The sequence below is a fragment of the Hypanus sabinus genome, chromosome 3 (assembly GCF_030144855.1).
Source record: "Hypanus sabinus isolate sHypSab1 chromosome 3, sHypSab1.hap1, whole genome shotgun sequence".
NCBI classification, from domain to species: domain Eukaryota; kingdom Metazoa; phylum Chordata; class Chondrichthyes; order Myliobatiformes; family Dasyatidae; genus Hypanus; species Hypanus sabinus.
The window spans coordinates 76,189,491-76,207,095 of NC_082708.1; the positions used below are offsets into that span (position 1 = coordinate 76,189,491).

At 39.1% G+C, this 17,605-nt stretch overlaps 1 protein-coding gene across 3 annotated transcripts in view; it reads left to right on the forward strand.

Annotated features, from left to right (window-relative positions):
* birc2 (baculoviral IAP repeat containing 2) overlaps positions 1–6,384 on the forward strand; it is a 37,994-nt gene extending 31,610 nt beyond the window's left edge. For all 3 annotated transcript variants that reach the window (XM_059964712.1, XM_059964711.1, XM_059964713.1), the window contains exons 8-9: positions 4,859–4,897; positions 5,110–6,384. In XM_059964712.1, coding sequence (XP_059820695.1) covers positions 4,859–4,897; positions 5,110–5,303 — 233 coding nt within the window. In that variant the 3' untranslated portion in view covers positions 5,304–6,384. The remainder of the gene's footprint in view (positions 1–4,858; positions 4,898–5,109) is intronic.
* Positions 6,385–17,605: the final 11,221 nt, after the last annotated feature.

Consider the following 17,605-nt stretch of genomic DNA (forward strand, 5'->3'; position numbering starts at 1 on the left):
TTTGTAGAAGAAATACCGGTATTTTTCCTCATTCAGCTAAATTAGACCTTCAATATGAATAGATTTTTTCGGTAAAATTGTGCTTTTTTTTGTACAAAATTATCCTTTAAGTTCAAGGGAATGTTGCTTGTTACATTAAAGTGATGTATTCATAACCTTGTTTTTGAATGTGATAATAAGCTACACAGAAAAGGTGTTGAGACTTGAAAGCTTGAGGAGAGATCTTAAATTGATTTTTTGCATTGAATTTTCTCAGAAGGCAGACACAGTATATAGAAGTGAGGCAAAGCAGCAAAGAGGTCACAGAATGTATACAGGTTACAGAGAAGACGTTTGCTATCTTAAGGCAACTGAAGATGGATTGACCAAGTGTTTCCTCAGACCTTGTGGGAGGCTAGTGCAGCAATTGCAGGGGTCCTAGCAGAGGTAGTTAAAGCCATCTTTAGCCTAGGATGAGGTGCAGAACGATGGAAAGATAGCTAATGTAGTTTCATTGTTTAGGAAAGGCTTGTAAGAATAAGCTGGGAAATTATAGGCCAGCGAGTCTTGCATCAGCTGTGAGTAAGTAATTGGAAGGTATTTTAAGGGACTGGATATGTAAGTATTTGAATAGACAGTGACTGATTAGGGATAGTATGCATGGAAAATTGTGTCTAACCAATCTTGTACAGTTTTTCAAAGAAGTTACCGGGAAAGTTGATGAAGGCAAAGCAGTGGATGTTGTCTATGTACATGGACATTAGCAAGCTTCAGTTGCTTAGCATGCAGGCTGAAGTAATAAATTGCATTAGACATTGGCTTTGCAGGATAAGCTACAGAATGGTAGTAGCTGGATGCCTCTGACTGGAAGTTGGTGACTAGTGGTGTGCTGCAGGAATTGGTGCTGGGTCCATTGTTGTTTGTTCTCTACTAACAAGCTGGCTGATAATGTGGTAAACGTGATTTAGCAAATTTGTGGATGCCACCAAGATTTGGGGGGGTGGTCGGGGGTGCAGATCTAGTGGATAGTTATCAAAGCCTGTAGCAGGATTTAGACCGACTTGAAAATGGCAGATAAAACTTCATGCAGGCAAGTGTGAGGCATTGCACTTCAGAGGCAAACCAGATTAGGACTTGCACAATGAGCAATAGGGCACTGAGGAGTGCGGTAGAACAGAAGGATCTGGGAATCTAGATGCATAATTCCTTGAAAGTGGCATCACAGTTAGATAGGATCGTAAAGAGAGCTTTTGGCATATTGGCCTTCATAAAACAGAGTATTGAGTACAGGACGAAGTAATCCTGACGAAGGGTCTCGGCCCGAAACGTCAACAGTGCTTCTATAGATGCTGCCTGGCCTGCTGTGTTCCCCCAGCATTTTGTGTGTGTTATTGAGTACAGGAGTTGGAATGTGATGTTGAAGTTGTATAAGATGTTGGTGAGGCCTAATCTGAAGTATTGTGTGCAGTTTTGGTCACCTACCTACAGGAAAGATGTCAATAAGATTGAAAGAGTACAAAGAAAATCTACAAGGATCTTGCCAAGACTTGAGAACCTGAGCTATAGGCAAATGTTAAAATAGGCTAGGTTGTGGTTTGGATGCAGGTCGATGGGACTAGACAAATTAATAGCTTGGTATGGAACAGATGGACTGAAGGACCTGTTTCTGTTCTGTAGTGTATTATGACTAAATTTGATCAAATAGAGTTTTATCAAGTATTAGCCCTCAACAATAATGATCAGTTAGGCACAAAGAGAATCTATATTTATTGACGTACCTTTATTGGCTCAGTTAACAAACACATGAATTTTCAAAGCTAATTACCTGTGTGCACCTCTACTAGGTGTTTCCCTGACACCCCCCCCCCCCCCCCCCAATGAATAATCAATGAACAGAAACTGTAATATTGTAAGAAGTCTACTCTGGCCAGGCGTTCTTCTTGATCCCAGTGTAATCTCCAGGTTTTTGATGTTGGGACATCCACTTCTGCAATGGTTAGTCTCTATAGCGCTGTTGCTGTATGTGCTTCCAAAATCCTCCATTCTCATCCTTTTGCTTGTCAGATAAATCCATAATGTTTCAGTTTTGTTGGTTTAAGCTCATCTGACTTGGTCTGTGTCAGCTTCTCATTAGATCTGGCCCAAGGTGGCTCCCCAATCTTACGCCATAAGTAATTTCTTTTGTTATTTCCAACTCAAACCAATTCAAACCAGGTCAACCAAACACTGTGCCTAGACGACCAGATCACAGGCTGCTCCTTCTAAAAGCCTTAAATTCTACATAATGGAGCTTCTCATCTAAAAATAGTCTCAAGTTTAGTAGATCATCAACAGAAAACTCATTGTGTCCCTTGCTCATTTGATCTGATTAAGTTATCCCTGAGCAAGAGCCAATACACTAAACAGTTCATAAAATGGTGGCTGCAAGAACAGTCGCACAAAATGGCCACCTCCTTTCCTGCAACTACCTGACAGAATAAAGACATTGTCTATAACTCTGTTGGACAGAAAGCACTATAATCTACAAAGCAACAGACAGATATGTGGCAAGGCCAGTGGAAGCGGACAAAGCAAATGTCTTTGTTCTTGTCATTGGTTGCAGAAATGTAAGGCTGCCATTTTATGAAACTGTTCTGCACCCTCCATTTTGTGATCTAAAATTATCATCATCATGTGCCATGCTGTATGATGTAGGCAATCATGGCCTATGACCATGATTGTTTTTGGTAGTTTTTTCTGCAGAAGTGGTTTGCCATTTTCTTCTGGGCAGTGTCTTTACAGGATGGGTGACCCCAGACATGACCAATATCCTTTGGAGATTGCCTAGCGTCAAGTCACATAACCAGGAATTATGATGTGCACGAATTGCTCAGACAACCATGCACCACATGCTCCCATGTCTTCGCATGACTCTGATGGGGATGGGGGTAGGGGTTAAGCAGGTACTACATCTTACCTAAGGGTGACCTGCAAGCTAGCAGAAGGAAGGAGTGCTTTACACCTCCTTTGGTAGAGATGTATCCCCACCCTGCCACCCTGTGATCTAGAATAGCTATATCAAAGTGCTTAAAAATGGATGCAGTGAAGCTTCTGATAACCTGCTGAACTAGAAATGATTTCCAAATAAGTTATTTGTGAGGTGTTCTTTGGTAAGGTATGTTACGTACCCCGTAACTGGGTAACTTACCAGCAAAGATAGAGAGGTCCGTTGAAGTCTGATGGTACTATTTTAACAGTATTTATTGGTAAAAATACACAAAAATAATATGAATGCAAACATACAAGTACTGTACGTTGTCAATACTAGATCAAAAGGTGCGGGTATAATAATAATCAATAAGAAATAGCTCTATCGTTGTCTAGGGGATAATGTATAGTCCGATGGAAATATAAAAGTCACTTTAGTTCATTCAGGCTGCAGCCTTTGGTTGGAGTCAAGAGAGAGAGATTTTGGAACTTGCCAGAGTTTCCTTTTTTATGATGTCGATCCTTTGAAATGTCATTGGTGTCCTTTTCCTCTTAGCTAAGCTGTTCTTCCGTGGTCAGTCCCGCCAATCCCAGGCAACGGGAAAGGACGCACGCGGGCCCCACTGGCTGTCGCTATTAAACGCTGTCACAGGATTTCTAGCATTTCTCCTGGTGCGTCTGAAGGGGTTGTTCCCCAGACCCTCTTTTATCCTTACTCACGGGGTCTCAGACGTCAATCAGGTTGGGATGATGCAATCCCTCAACCAGCCCCCTCTGTTCATTCCCTGAGGGCTTCAATGAATAGTACAGTACTCAATACACAATTCCGTCTCCAAGAGACAATGGCCGTTATCCTTGGCTTTGTCTATCGGAGGCCCAGGACACATTCCAAACCTTGAGGATTCTGCGTGTCTCTCTGTCATTTCCTGGGTCCCAGACCCGAATTAACAGCGATCTTGCGATTCTCAAAAAGGAGGGGGCTACTTTGTACCCTTGGGCCCCTCAGAGTTGTGGCACATTCGTAACAGGTAGAACATGCAGGTTTATGAATAGGGGATTTTGTGTCTGACCTGAGTAACCTATGCCTACCAACTGGCTGGTCTGCTCTGATTCAGAACAAAGACATTAATTACAAGTTGTTACTTGCAAGAGCGATAATAAAGTGATGTTGGCTTGGACCAGAACTAATAGGAAGCTGACACACTTTAGCCAGATAGGCCAGAGCCAACGTGATTGAAACACAGCATTTTGATCAGATAAGGAAAGAGATGAAAAATGATGGGCTTCAATTACAAAGCATCAAGACTACCTATCGCAAGGAAGTTCTCCTATTTCAATGCTTTAAACTGGAGAAATGTTCTGAGTGAATATTGGTGCAGAGGGCGGGAGCAGTAGAATTAATGTTTTAAGATGTTGGCCAGGGGAGAACATCTGTGCAGAGATAATAAAGCGCAAACTTTAAGAGTTCCACAGTGAATTGCCTAAATTAGTTCAGCTGATGATAGCTCAACAATACTTAAATGCTGTCAGTTGCTCTGCTTCCACCATTCTCTAGCACTGCATTCCAGGTAAAAAGTGAAAATGCCTCCACCCTCCAAAACTCCTCTTACTTTTTTACCCCTTACTCTAAATCTATGTCCACTAGTTTTTCCTACCTATAGTGAAAATTTTCCTGCAATCTTTCCAATCTGTACTTCACTTATAGCTGGCAAAGATTTAAAGTTTCAGCCAGACTCCGAGAAATATGTTCTCTTACCTTTTATAGCAGCCTCAGATAAACCTCATCCAGTACTATAGATTCAAGAAGAACATTCCACATAAGGTGATATATAAATGTGTGTATAAAACATATGTGCAAATATTTTGTTGATGTTCATTATTATTCTAATAAGGCTCTAATTTGTTCTTTCAGTTCAAAAAAGCCTGTCTTATTCTCCATCAGATGTGTTGGGTGAGTTTATTCTTTACTTCCTTAAACAGAAAGTATGACACAAATTTGTGCACAATCAACAGACAAACTGATTTGTAGTTTAACAGTTAAAACAAAGATGTTCTGTTTGAAGCAGTAAAGTGAAATGCAATGACATACATACAGGCACCAGTTGAGTAACAAACAACTTCAAAAAGCCATCAATCATTAACAGATTTCATTATTTTCTTTAGGTCTATCGATGGAAGAGCAATTACGAAGATTGCAAGAAGAAAGAACTTGTAAAGTATGCATGGACAAGGAGGTCTCGGTTGTGTTTATAACCTGTGGTCATTTGGTTGTTTGCACAGACTGTGCACCCTCCCTTAGAAAGTGCCCAATCTGCCGTGATACTATCAAGGGAACAGTTAGAACCTTCCTGTCATAATCTTGTAATTCGTTGTCGTTAGGTTGCAATTTCATTCTGCCATACACTATTTTCAACAGTAGCTGGAACCAGTAAGACATTATGCTTATCGTCCTGTGTTCATTACATTTTATCGTCCTTGACTTTTTTGGTAAGGCGATAAATACCGATTTGTGAAAGTCCTCCGGAAGATTTCCTGTCATATAACTGTTGTTTAATATCACTAAAAGGTTCATTTTTCCCTTCGGACCAAGTGATTTCAGAATTTCAGTGGAAATCTGATCTTCACTGGTGGCCTTTCTGACTTGTAGACTGCGAATTGGATGTTTCATCTCTGACATCAATATTTTAGGTTGATTAGTCCATTGATTTAATTCTGGTAAATATTCAATCCTGCTATCTTCAAAGAATTCTGAGATGTACTCAACCCATCTGTCCATGGTCTTTTCTTTTTCATAGCATGGATTACCACTACCGTCTTTGATACACCCTGCTGATGGCACGGTCCTCCTTAATTAATCTTGTAATTAATTAAATATTAATGATGCTTTTCAGACTAGATGTACATTTTATTTTTGGTGAGAGTGAATGTTTTAACCAGAGACAAGTCTCTGCTCTTCAGGCCCTTTACTATTGAATGCTTGTGTGTTTTGTATTTTAATTTGATATAGAATTCATAATTTCAATTTAAAATGTTGTTGTGATGACATGCTTATAAATGATATTGGCAATAATCACGTTTAAGAATGCTTTTCATCAGTGTAATTTTACTGCATTGCTAACTTATGAGGTGGGTGAGTTTGAAAGTGGCAATTGTATGATAACGTTGCAAAGGTATTTTTATATAAATAATGCATCCTTATTAAAATATCTTAATAGGATGTTTGGCAAGGCATGAAGTGCGAAAAAATACAAGATGTGTTTTAATAAAAATGAAAGTGTATTTTTAGTTTTAGAATGACACTAATTCAAAAGCATTATATTTGCATTTCTAATTCAGCAAACTGCGCATAATTAGTTGACTTAAGTTCAACATTCTGAAAATTGAAAGTGTTGCATGTGGTGCATAAATATTAGGGTTTGAATAAATGTTTAAATGCTTTATTGGAGGAGAATTTTTAAAAGTGGCCTCCTGGTTTAGGGTGCTTTAAAATAATTAATTCTGTTGAAATATTGGTGCCTGACCTAAATATAGTGGTGCAGCGTGGAAAAATGAAGTATGTTGTATATTAACTATACCACCCATCAGCTATCAATATCTTGACCCATAATTTAGTGCCTTGTGTTGGAGAAGCTGAAATCTTGACGTGAAACTATAAAGAGACACTGACAGTTTAGAGTTGTCAGATTTACCAATACTGCTTATTTCCACTTTTTTTGAAAAACATGTAATATATCCTAATCTTTATATATACAGTACTGTGCAAAAGTTTTAGGCACATGTAAACAAATTCTGTAAAGCAAAGATGCTTTCTGAAATGATGAAATGATAAGTTTCTAAATATACAAAAAATGTACTTTAAAGAACAATAAACAGTAAAATAACTAAATCGAATCAATATTGGTGTGATCACCCTTTGCCTTTTAAAACTGCATCAATTCTCTTAGGTACACTGTCATGTAGTTTGTTAAGAAAATCAGCTGGTAGATTGTTCCAAGCATCTGGAGAACTTGCCACAGTTCGTCTGCAGACTATGGCTGTCTTGCTTGCTTGTGTCCCTCTAAGTAATCCTAGAGAGACTCAATGATATTGAAATCAGGGCTCTTCGGAAGCCATATGGTGCCATCTGAAACCATGTTTTAAAAAAAAATTTAGGCTGCCTGAGACCTTTGCACAGTACTATGTGGCACATTCCTGGGAAAACATTAAGCGGATTTTCATGAATTAAGTTAGGTGAAATACGTTATGGGTACTTAGGACATGGTAATGGTATTCATCATAACAAATGCTTGTCAGTTCAAGATATAGCCTCAAAAAATTTATGGCATATAAAATGTGTAAATTGAATATCTCTAAACGAAGGAATTTCTGTTTAACTCCACTTGTTAGATGTCAGAAGTTTGATTACAGTGGCATGCAAAAGTTTGGGCACCCCGGTCAAAATTTCTGTTACTGTGAATAATTAAATGAGTAGAAGATGAACTGATCTCCAAAAGTCATAAAGTTAAAGATGAAATATTCTTTTTAACATTTTAAGCAAGATTGTATTATTTTTGTTCTGTACAATTTTAGAGTGAAAAAAAGGAAAGGAGTACCATGCAAAAGTTCAGGCAACCCAAGAGATTTGAGCTCTCAGATAACTTTTACCAAGGTCTCCGACCTTAATTAGCTTGTTAGGGCTATGGCTTGTTCACAGTCATCATTAGGAAAGACCAGGTGATGCAAATTTCAAAGCTTTATAAATACCCTGACTCCTCAAACATTGTGCTAACAATCAGCAGCCATGGGCTCCTCTAATCAGTTGCCTAGCACTCTGAAAATTAAAATAAATGATGCCTACAAACAGGAGAAGGCTATAAGAAGATAGCAAACTTTTCAGGTAGCCATTTCCTCAGTTTGTAATGTAATTAAGAAATGATAGAACGATGGAGGTCAAGTTGAGGTCTGGAAGACCAAAACTTCCCAAGAGAACTGCTCGTAGGATTGCTAGAAAGGCAAATCAAAACCTCAGTTTGATTGCAAAAGACCTTCAGGAAGATCTAGCAGACTCTGGAGTGGTGGTGCACAGTTCTACTGTGCAGCAACACTTGCACAAATATGACCTTCATGTAAGAGTCATCAGAAGAAAACCTTTTCTGCATCCTCACCACAAAAGTCAGCTTCAGAAGTTTGCAAAGGAACATCTAAACAAGCCTGATGCATTTTGGAAACAAGTCCCGTGGAGTGATGAAGTTAAAATAGAACTTCTAGACCGCAATGAGCTAAGGTATGTTTGGAGAAAAAGGGGTGCAGAATTTCACGAAAAGAACACCTCTCCAACTGTGAAGCACGGGAGGTAGATTGATCATGCTTTGGGCTTGTGTTGCAGCCAGTGGCACGGGGAACATTTCACAACAGGTTAATGATCTTAAACACACCTCAAAATCCACAATGGACTACCTGAAGAGGTGCAAACTGAAGGTTTTGTCATGGCCCTTACAGTCCCCTGACCCCCGACCTCAACATCATCAAAAATCTGTGGATAGACCTCAAAAGAGCAGTGCATGCAAGACGGCCCAAGAATCTCACAGAAGTAGAAGCCTTTTGCAAGGAAAAATGGGTGAAAATTCTCCCAAACAAGAATTGAAAGGCTACAGAAAGCGTTTAGAAACTGTAATACTTGCCAAAGGGGGTGTTACTAAGTACTGACTATGCAGGGTGCCCAAACTTTTGCTTTGGGCCCTTTTCTTTTTTTGTTATTTTGAAACTGTAAAAGATGGAAATAAAAAAAAAATCTTGCTTAAAATATTAAATAAATATGTCATCTTTAACTTTATGCCTTTTGGAAATCAGGTCATCTTTTACTTGCTTAGCTATTCACAGTAATAGAAATTTTGACCAGGGGTGCCCAAGCTTTTGCATGCCACTGTATATAACCTGGGTATCTGTCTATGTTTTTCATGGATTTTTCTCATACCTCAGAGTTTTAATGCACATGTTTTGGGTCAACTTGTCCTCTTTCAAATCCCCTGTACACTGTTATATTTGATACTGCCTGATGAGCACAGCCACTGAATGCTACAAAACAGTATATCTTTATCTGCTCAACCGTGCAGTTATGTTCCCTAACCTGCTTGCATAGTTGACTTGTCAATTGTGAAAATAACTTCCTCCTGTATTGTTAGATGTAGACCATACAATTCTCAAAAACTTGCAAATGCAGATTACAGCTGCTTCCCATGTCATTCATTTACTCATCTTGGTTGCTGAGTCATACCATTAATTCAACACACGAAATATTTAAGCATGCAGCATTTAGTACACTTGGGCTCTCTATTATTGAGGTGTGATTTATTCTACTGTTCTAAAGAAAATGCCAAATATATTTGCTATTAGAATCTATTAACACTCTTCCCAAGATTAGCTGTTACCATTCTACTTCCTATTTAGTCTTTTACAGTTTACATGGGTGTAGTGTCATTTTCTGCTGTGTGAGGAGATATTGATCTCATGGAACTACTGCTCCCAACAGATCTGAGTTATTCATTTACAATTTGTTCCTGTTTTCATGTGTTGAAAGGCATCATCTTTGCAAAACAGCAGTAAGGTAATTTGCATGTGTTTTTGATTACAGGCAAATATGCCAAATCTGAATTTGCAGCGCTATTTTTGTTAACACTTGAGTCAAGTATAATCTCTTTAAGGGTCCTGTAAAGGCCAGTCCGGAATCCAGATATTTTGGTGCAGTGTGGGCAAGAGTAAGCGGTAGTTGCGGTTGATGTTGTTCAATCTTTCCTTTCACAGCTGCTGCTTATTCTGTGACACAGCAGATGTCATTGTCATGTGGCACAGCTCATCCTGAACAGATTTTCACCAGGTGCATCTACTGAGTGCAATGACTTCCTAGTTTTTAGATGTAATGTTAAATTTCTTCAGCTTGATTTTGCTGTTACCTTTGAAGCGTTCCGTTTGCCCACCTGGGGCTCACTGACCTCACTCCAATGAGAATAAAGGATCAGTTTGGATCCAGATGGCATGACCTATCCATCGAAGATGGTGATGCTTTTTCCTGGTGGAGATGCTATTCATGTTGGCCTCCTCCATTACGCTCCTGTTAGTGCATCTGTCCTTCCAGCTGATCCTCAAAATCTTTCATAAGGATCTTTGATGGTATTTTTGCAGGAATTTCATGTGTCTAGTGTAGGTGGCTCAGCTGCATACATTAATGTAGGAAGAAGACTGATCTATAGGCCAGATGTTTGAAGCTGTAGGCCTTGGTCCTCCAAAGTTCTGCCTTAATCTTATATAGGCTTCACTAGCACTACAGATGGTGGTAGGTGTCTGCACTTGTCAGAATGCTTCTAAGGTAAGGAAGGTGGTTTACACTTTCAAGGGTGGTTTCATCAACTTTTATGGAGGGCTGGATAAATGACTGGTTTGAGCGGTGGCTGATTCAAAGTACATTTATTATCAAAGAATGTGTGCAATATACAATCCTGAGATTTGTCTTCCCACAGACAGCCTTAAAACAAAGAAATACTGTGGAACCTATTCAAATAAAACATTAAACACTAAACATCAAACACCCAACACATGCAAAAAAAATCAAAAAGCGCAAATGGCAAGAAAAACAGCAAATAACTCACAGAAAATTAAACATCAAACTGCAGAGTCTTTGAAGTGGACCAGGAATGTTCAATTTAGCACTGCATTGTATTGTTGACTGCAGGACACAGAGCCAATACACCTCGATCAAAATAGCATTGAAAAAAAGGAGTACCCAGAAATTAGACACACATATAATATGAATTGTAGGGTCTAAAAACAAGTCCAATCCACAAACTATGCCGATTAAACCTTGCCCAATACCCAAGACTCCTGCAGCTTCCTCCAGCAGCAGCAACAGAGACCTGTCAAACACAGGCAGACTGCGCTGAACATCTGCTCGCTTTCTGCTCATCCTCATTTATTTCAATCTTGTGTGACACTTTAATCACTGAATTGGTTTAGAATCTGAGCCAATTATGGGTTCGCACTCTGTTCCCAACCTAGCTCTCAACTACGCCAAACTCCCTCGGAGATGGGAAAAGTGCCAGATCGCTCAATCAGCTCAAAAACACATTGCCAAAATGTACATTATGGCTCCAATCACACAGATTCACACAGTAGAAGTATATTTAAAAGACGCAGTTTTGTAAACTGCGGAATGGTGCCATTGGTCATTGGCACCAACCTGTCATGGGTGCAGGACTTGATTTTTTAATATTCAAGACAGTCTGGGGCTACATTTTGTACACTATTGGGATTCCCTGTGGCGGATCTTTGCCAATAAGGTGAAGGATTGCACCAATAACGATGGTAAATAGGATAGGTGCAATGATGCATCCTCTTTGCCACCTGTCTTAACAGTGAAGAGTTATGATTTAGTGCTGCTATTGCTGTGCATGGAGCACCACTGAGCAGGACAGTTGTCTAATGAACATTAGTTGCATTTACTTCACTGTTGGTACTTTAAAGGATCAGGAAGTTTATTTAACTTAACCTAATTTGAATCTGTCCTTGTGTTTAGAGTGTGCATTCTCTCCTCTAATCTAACCCTTACAATTTGATTATTAAAACAATAATCAAATTTAGATATTTAAAATATTCAGTTATTTAAGGTTCATCCATCTTACCTCATCCAGTCTTAGACAGGAGGGCTGAGCTCCAGATGAGGCTGAAACTGTATGGGAGACCTTCTCCCTTGTATAGTATCAGCTAATGTCCTAGCCATCAAGAACAGATTTGATGACCTAAGGCCAATACTGACCTACCAAAGATAACTGGGCTGTTGTGTCTATGTCTCATTGAAACATGGCTTACCTTTGCTTCACCTGACTGCAGTACAGCCTGAGAGCTTCTCAATTTACTGGATGAACCGCATGGCATCCTTGGGCATAATTAGCAGCTGAAGTGTCTGCTGCTTAACACTGTGTCATGGTTTTGATGTGACAGTTCTGGCAAGCTCCTGCTCACCCAACTTAGGATATCTAATTGTGAAGTGCCACTCATACTACTTGCCATGAGAGTTCACTTCAGCTATCCTGACAGCAGGCTATATCCTTCCTTGGATGTGAAGCCTGCAATCAATTATCTATACTCTGATCAGCAGCCATCAAGCGGGATACCCTGAGGTCCTCTTCATCATTGCTGGTGACTTCAACCAGGCCAACTTCAAGAGTGAGATACCAAAATACTATCAGCATGTTTCCTGTCACACCAAGGGCTCGAACACCCTTGACTATTACTATGCAACTATCAAAGATGTCTACTGACCACACCCTCGTTCATTTTGGTAAATCAGACCACCGGGCTGTTTCTTCTCCTTGTTTACAAACAGAAGCTTAAACAAGGATCCATTAAAGAAAGTGTTATCTTAGGAAATGAGCTTCTATATGTCATCTTTGCATTGGTAAGAGTGGTCCATGTGTACCAAAGAGGACAACTGGAGTGTTTCCAAACCAGAAGCAATGAATGAACTATGAGATCCACTCCCTACTGAAGATTAGGATGCAATTTTCAAATCAGGTGGTCTTGACCTTTACAAGAAATCCCCACCCCATAATGGTATAGCATTACCAAGAGACAATACTAGTCCAAAATTAAGTGCCGGACAGCCATCACTTGAGGCAGGGTTTGCGTGCTCTAACAGATTACAAAAGAAAGTTGGCCAGCATTGCCAACAACAACATATACTTGCCAAATTAACTTAATGCATTCTCTGCACAATTTGAACAGAAAGGAACTGGGATGTCAGCACTCATCCCAACAACCTCCAATGTGTTGGAATACACAGTTACTGTTCTGGTTGTTATGATCGGTCTTCAGCTGAATGAACCCATGGAAAGTATCTGGCCCAGATGGTGTCCCTAGTGTGTGCTTATATTCTATAGAAATCAGCTGGTGATGGGTATATTCAGGTATTTTTAATCTCTCTCTACTTAAATCTTGAATTCTCACCACTAAGATGACCAATCATCATCCCCATACCTGAGAAAATCAATTTGCCTTGATAACTAATGCCCAGTGGCTCCAACGTCCACCATCGTGAAGTGCTTAGAGAGGCTGGTCATACATGTATTAACTTCAGCCTCTTGGATAACTACGACTCACTGTAATTTGACTACTGCTGTAACAAGTCCACAGCAGTTGCCGTCTCCTTGACCCTACACTCGTATCTGGAGAGTAAAAACATCTATGTTAGACAATGACTAATTGACCACAGCCCTGCTTTCAATATTATAATTCCAAATCTGGAGAGTAAAAACATCTATGTTAGACAATGACTAATTGACCACAGCCCTGCTTTCAATATTATAATTCCAAGCAAACTCATGACCAAATCCAAGACCTGGGAGTCAACACCACTCTCTGCAAACAGTAAGGATAGGCTGTACGGTAGCTTTATAGCACCAGTGATCACTGATTGGGGTTCAATTCCCAATGCTGTTTGTAAGGAGTTTGTATGTTCACTCTGTGACTCTGTGAGTTTCCTATGGGCACCCTGGTTTCCTCTGCATTCAAAAGACATACCGTTAGGACTTGTGAGTTGTGGGTATTCAATGTTGGTGCTGGAGGCACTGTTGCTACACTTGCAGGTTGCCCCAGCAGGATCCTCAGACTTTGTTGGTCATTGATGAAATCAGTGCATTTCATGTACATGTGCCAAAAGTTTTAGTATGATGTGACCATGCTAGTAATTCTAACCAGAGTTTCATAGGAAGCAATAGAAAATACACATCTAAAATGTTATCAAACAGAATCAATGTAAGAAAAATAGAAACAATTTCAATGATCATTGTCAGAATATGCTGTATAGTGCACACTGACAAAGTACTGTAGATAAGTTGACTGCACAGAAACAAATGGATGTAAACTGATGCCAGTAAGAAATATAGCCCAGACTGTGTTAGTAGACATTTCAGAACGATAAGCAGAAATGAAAATAAAGTGTAGTAATTCATTTAATGAAGGATGACATTAGACTAGTAGTGATAAATAATCTTGACTCAAGACATAAAGATGTTGTATCAATTTGCCTTGTGATAAGAAATGACAAGAGAATGGAGTTGCTAGTGTGAGAAGTCCAGAGGCAACCAAATAGTAGCAATACTGTAGAAAAAGAATCACTCAAGAAATAATGGTGCCCAGGAAGGCACTGTAATAATCATGACTAACTTTAATCTTCATAATGATTAATAAATCAAAGATAGTTTTGAGGACAGGTTAGTTGATTATTTGGGGCAACTAGAACAATATGTTGTAGAATCAACCAGGTGACAACTTAGTTTAGAGTTGGTCGAGTGTTAAAATAACTAGTGTTTTCACAGTAAAGGATCAGTGACCATAATATGATACAATTTCATATTAAGCTTTAGAGTGAGAAACTTTGGCTTGTAACAAGTGCCTAAAGGTTAAACTAAAGATAATTACAATTAAACCTGATTGGGGAAAATAGCTTTAAAAAGGCATCAGACATTTAAGGAAACATTTCATAATTCTCAAAGATATTGAGAAAGTTTCTAATGAGGAGGACTCATCTATGACTAATTAAACAGCTGAGGATGATATAAAATTGACAATGAGTAATAAGATGTTTACGGGAGGTGGGGGAATTTTAAAGAATCCAACAAAGGATGACCAAAAGGATAATGAAGAGGGAGGAATTCTAATGGGAGTAACAAGAATAACAGTTCACACAGAGTTTCATTATGTTTGTAAGAAAATAGATTAAATGTTCCCTGTCGGATGAAACTGGGAAAGCAATATGGAAATAAGGGCACAACAAAGCTGGTGAACAATTATTTTGTGTCTGTCTTTACAATAGAAGGCATTAAAATATCCAAGTAATAGTGGATAGGGTGGAGAACAAAAATCATAAGAGGCAGTATGGTTCCAACAAAGAGAAATTATCTTTGCCAACATAATTAGAGTTTGAGAATGTAATAAACATAATGGATAAAGAGGCAGCAGTAAATATATCCAAAAGCCATTCCAGGAACTGTCCCATATGTTATTCCGCAGGATATGTGTTCTTATGTGAATAAATTAGCATGAATAGATTAATGGCTAACTAAAAGAAGTTTAGAATAAATGGGTCATTTTCAGGTTTTTCGGCTGTACAAACAGGGTCCCCTATCGATTGATACAGGTCCCTTAACTATTTACGTTAATCATTTAACTGAACCAGTCTAGGGTATTGTAGCCACATTTTCCAATGACACAAAAATAAAAGGGAAAGCAAATTGCTAAAGGCACAGATTCCTCAAAATAGTAAAGTTAAAAAGAATTAACAAATGTTTGGAAAAATGGACTATCAATGCCAGGGAAAAGCAATGAAGCTAGCTACTTAGGTAGGAATTGAAAAGCAGAAAATTATTAAATTCATAGAGAACACTGACCAAGGGCCTGGGTAGACTCATTCATGAAACACAAAGCTGGAATGATGTTACAATAAATAGGAAGGCAAAAAAAAAGGGGGTTTTAAGAGTGATTCAGTCCAAAAATAGTTAATAGGTCAGCATGAACACAGTGGACTGAAGAATCTGTTTCTATGCGGTATGTGTGTCTGCATTGCTACATCTGATACAACTATAAAGACTTGCTGTCCCAGTTTCAGGTATGAACTCTATTTCCGATTACTTCTATATGCTTTTATATTTCAAGAATGCTTTGTTTTTATTCACCTTTTGCTTTTACTGACTTTTACAGATGAAAGGTCTTTTGAACTGATTTGTTAACCATGTCTCCTTCCACTGATATTGTTTGACCTGCTGAGAGTTTCTGGTACAATTTACAACATCTGCAGTTTTTCTGATTTTCAAATGTGATTAGAACTGAAGCCAGGAGATGGAGGAGCATTTACAGGACTGTTTTGAGTAGGTGCACTGGTACATATTCAAGGACTCATCTTTGTATCCAAAAGAATATGCCACAGTTGTTAGTGACTTCATCAAGGTCTATGTGGATGTGTGTGCCTTCGAAAATATTACAAGACATACCCAAAGCAGAAGCCATGGATGAACCAGGAGATTTGCAGTCTGTTGAGGGCTAGATCTGTGATGTTTAAGACTGGTGATCAAGTAGTCTGTGGAAGACTATCTTCAGAGTGAAAAAAACAATTCCAAGTGAAATTAGAGATGGAATTAGGCACATCAGCTATGGTAGATTTGCAGACCATTACTTCCTAAAGGAGAACCCTAACTTCATAAATGGCTGTGGTGCATCACTCCCTGATGAGCGGAACACCTTTTTTATTGCACATTTTAAAAGGGAGAATAAAACTATACCAGTGTGAATCCCTGCAGCACCTAGCTTTAGATATCTGTTTCAGAGGCTGACATTAGAACATCTTTCATTCCATCAGTACTAATCAACAAGCTTCTAAACTGGGCTTCTGTACCTCCCTCTACAACTGGATCCTCATCAGGAAGCCCCAGTCAGTGCAGATCAGAAATAACTTATGCTTGCTGACAATCAACACAAGGTCATCTTAAGGATGTGTACTGAGCTGACTGTTCTGCTCTCTCCATTCTTGATTGTGAGGCTCAGCACAGCCTGAATGCCATCTATTAATTGGCCAATGACACAACGGTTGTTTGCAGAATCTTGGATGGAAAGGAGGAGCTGGACAAGAGTGAGATAGATTGGCCAATTGAGTGGTATCAGAACAACAACATTGGATTCAATGTCAGTAAGACCAAGGAATTGATTGTGGACTTCAGAAAGGGGAAATTGGAAGAATATGCAGCAGCTCTCCTTGAGAAATCAGTAGTAAAAAGGGTGAGCAGCTTCAGGTTCCTGGGTGTCAACATCTCTGAAACTATTCTGGGCCCAACGTATTGATGGAATCACAAAGGTGGCACATCAGCAGCTATATTTCATTTGGAGTTTGAAGAGATTTTGTATGTCACCAGACATGCAAATTTCTACAGATGAACTATGGAGAGCATTCTGACTGGTTGCATCACCGCCTGTAATGGAGACACCAATGCACAGGATTGGGAAAAGGTTTCAGAAGTTTGTAAACTCAGTTGGCTAAAATTAGCTTACCCACTATCGAGAATATCCTGAAAAGGTGATGCTTCAAGAAGGAAGTATCCTTCCATCCAGGGCATGTCCTCTTCTTATGGCTACCATCAATGAGGTTGAAGATGAACTGTCAACATTTTAGGAACCACTTGCTCCTCTCTGCCATCTGCTTGCTAAATGGTTCATAAATGATGCTTCACTATTTTTCATCTCTTTGTGCACTGTTTATATATTCTCATTGTAGTTTATAGTTTTGTACATATTGCACTGTATTGCTGCCACAAAACAATAAATGTCACGATATGTTGGCGATACTAAAGCTGATTCTGATTCTGAAAAGTTTTTCACTGTATCTCAGTACATGTGGCAAAAATAAACCAGTCACAATAAAAACACTTCAAGACAAGATGCCTGCAAAAGATTCCAGCACAATGCAAAACTGAAAATGTGTTTCACCACAACCAGCTGGGGAAAATCACATTGTGAAGTAAGATAGTAGTAAAAATCTTGAATTAATGGTCACATTGTGCTCGATCAGTCTGTTGTTCATGCATACATCCTGTGCTTTCCCTTTGTGGAAAAATATATCAGAAGATATGGATATGATAGGCAG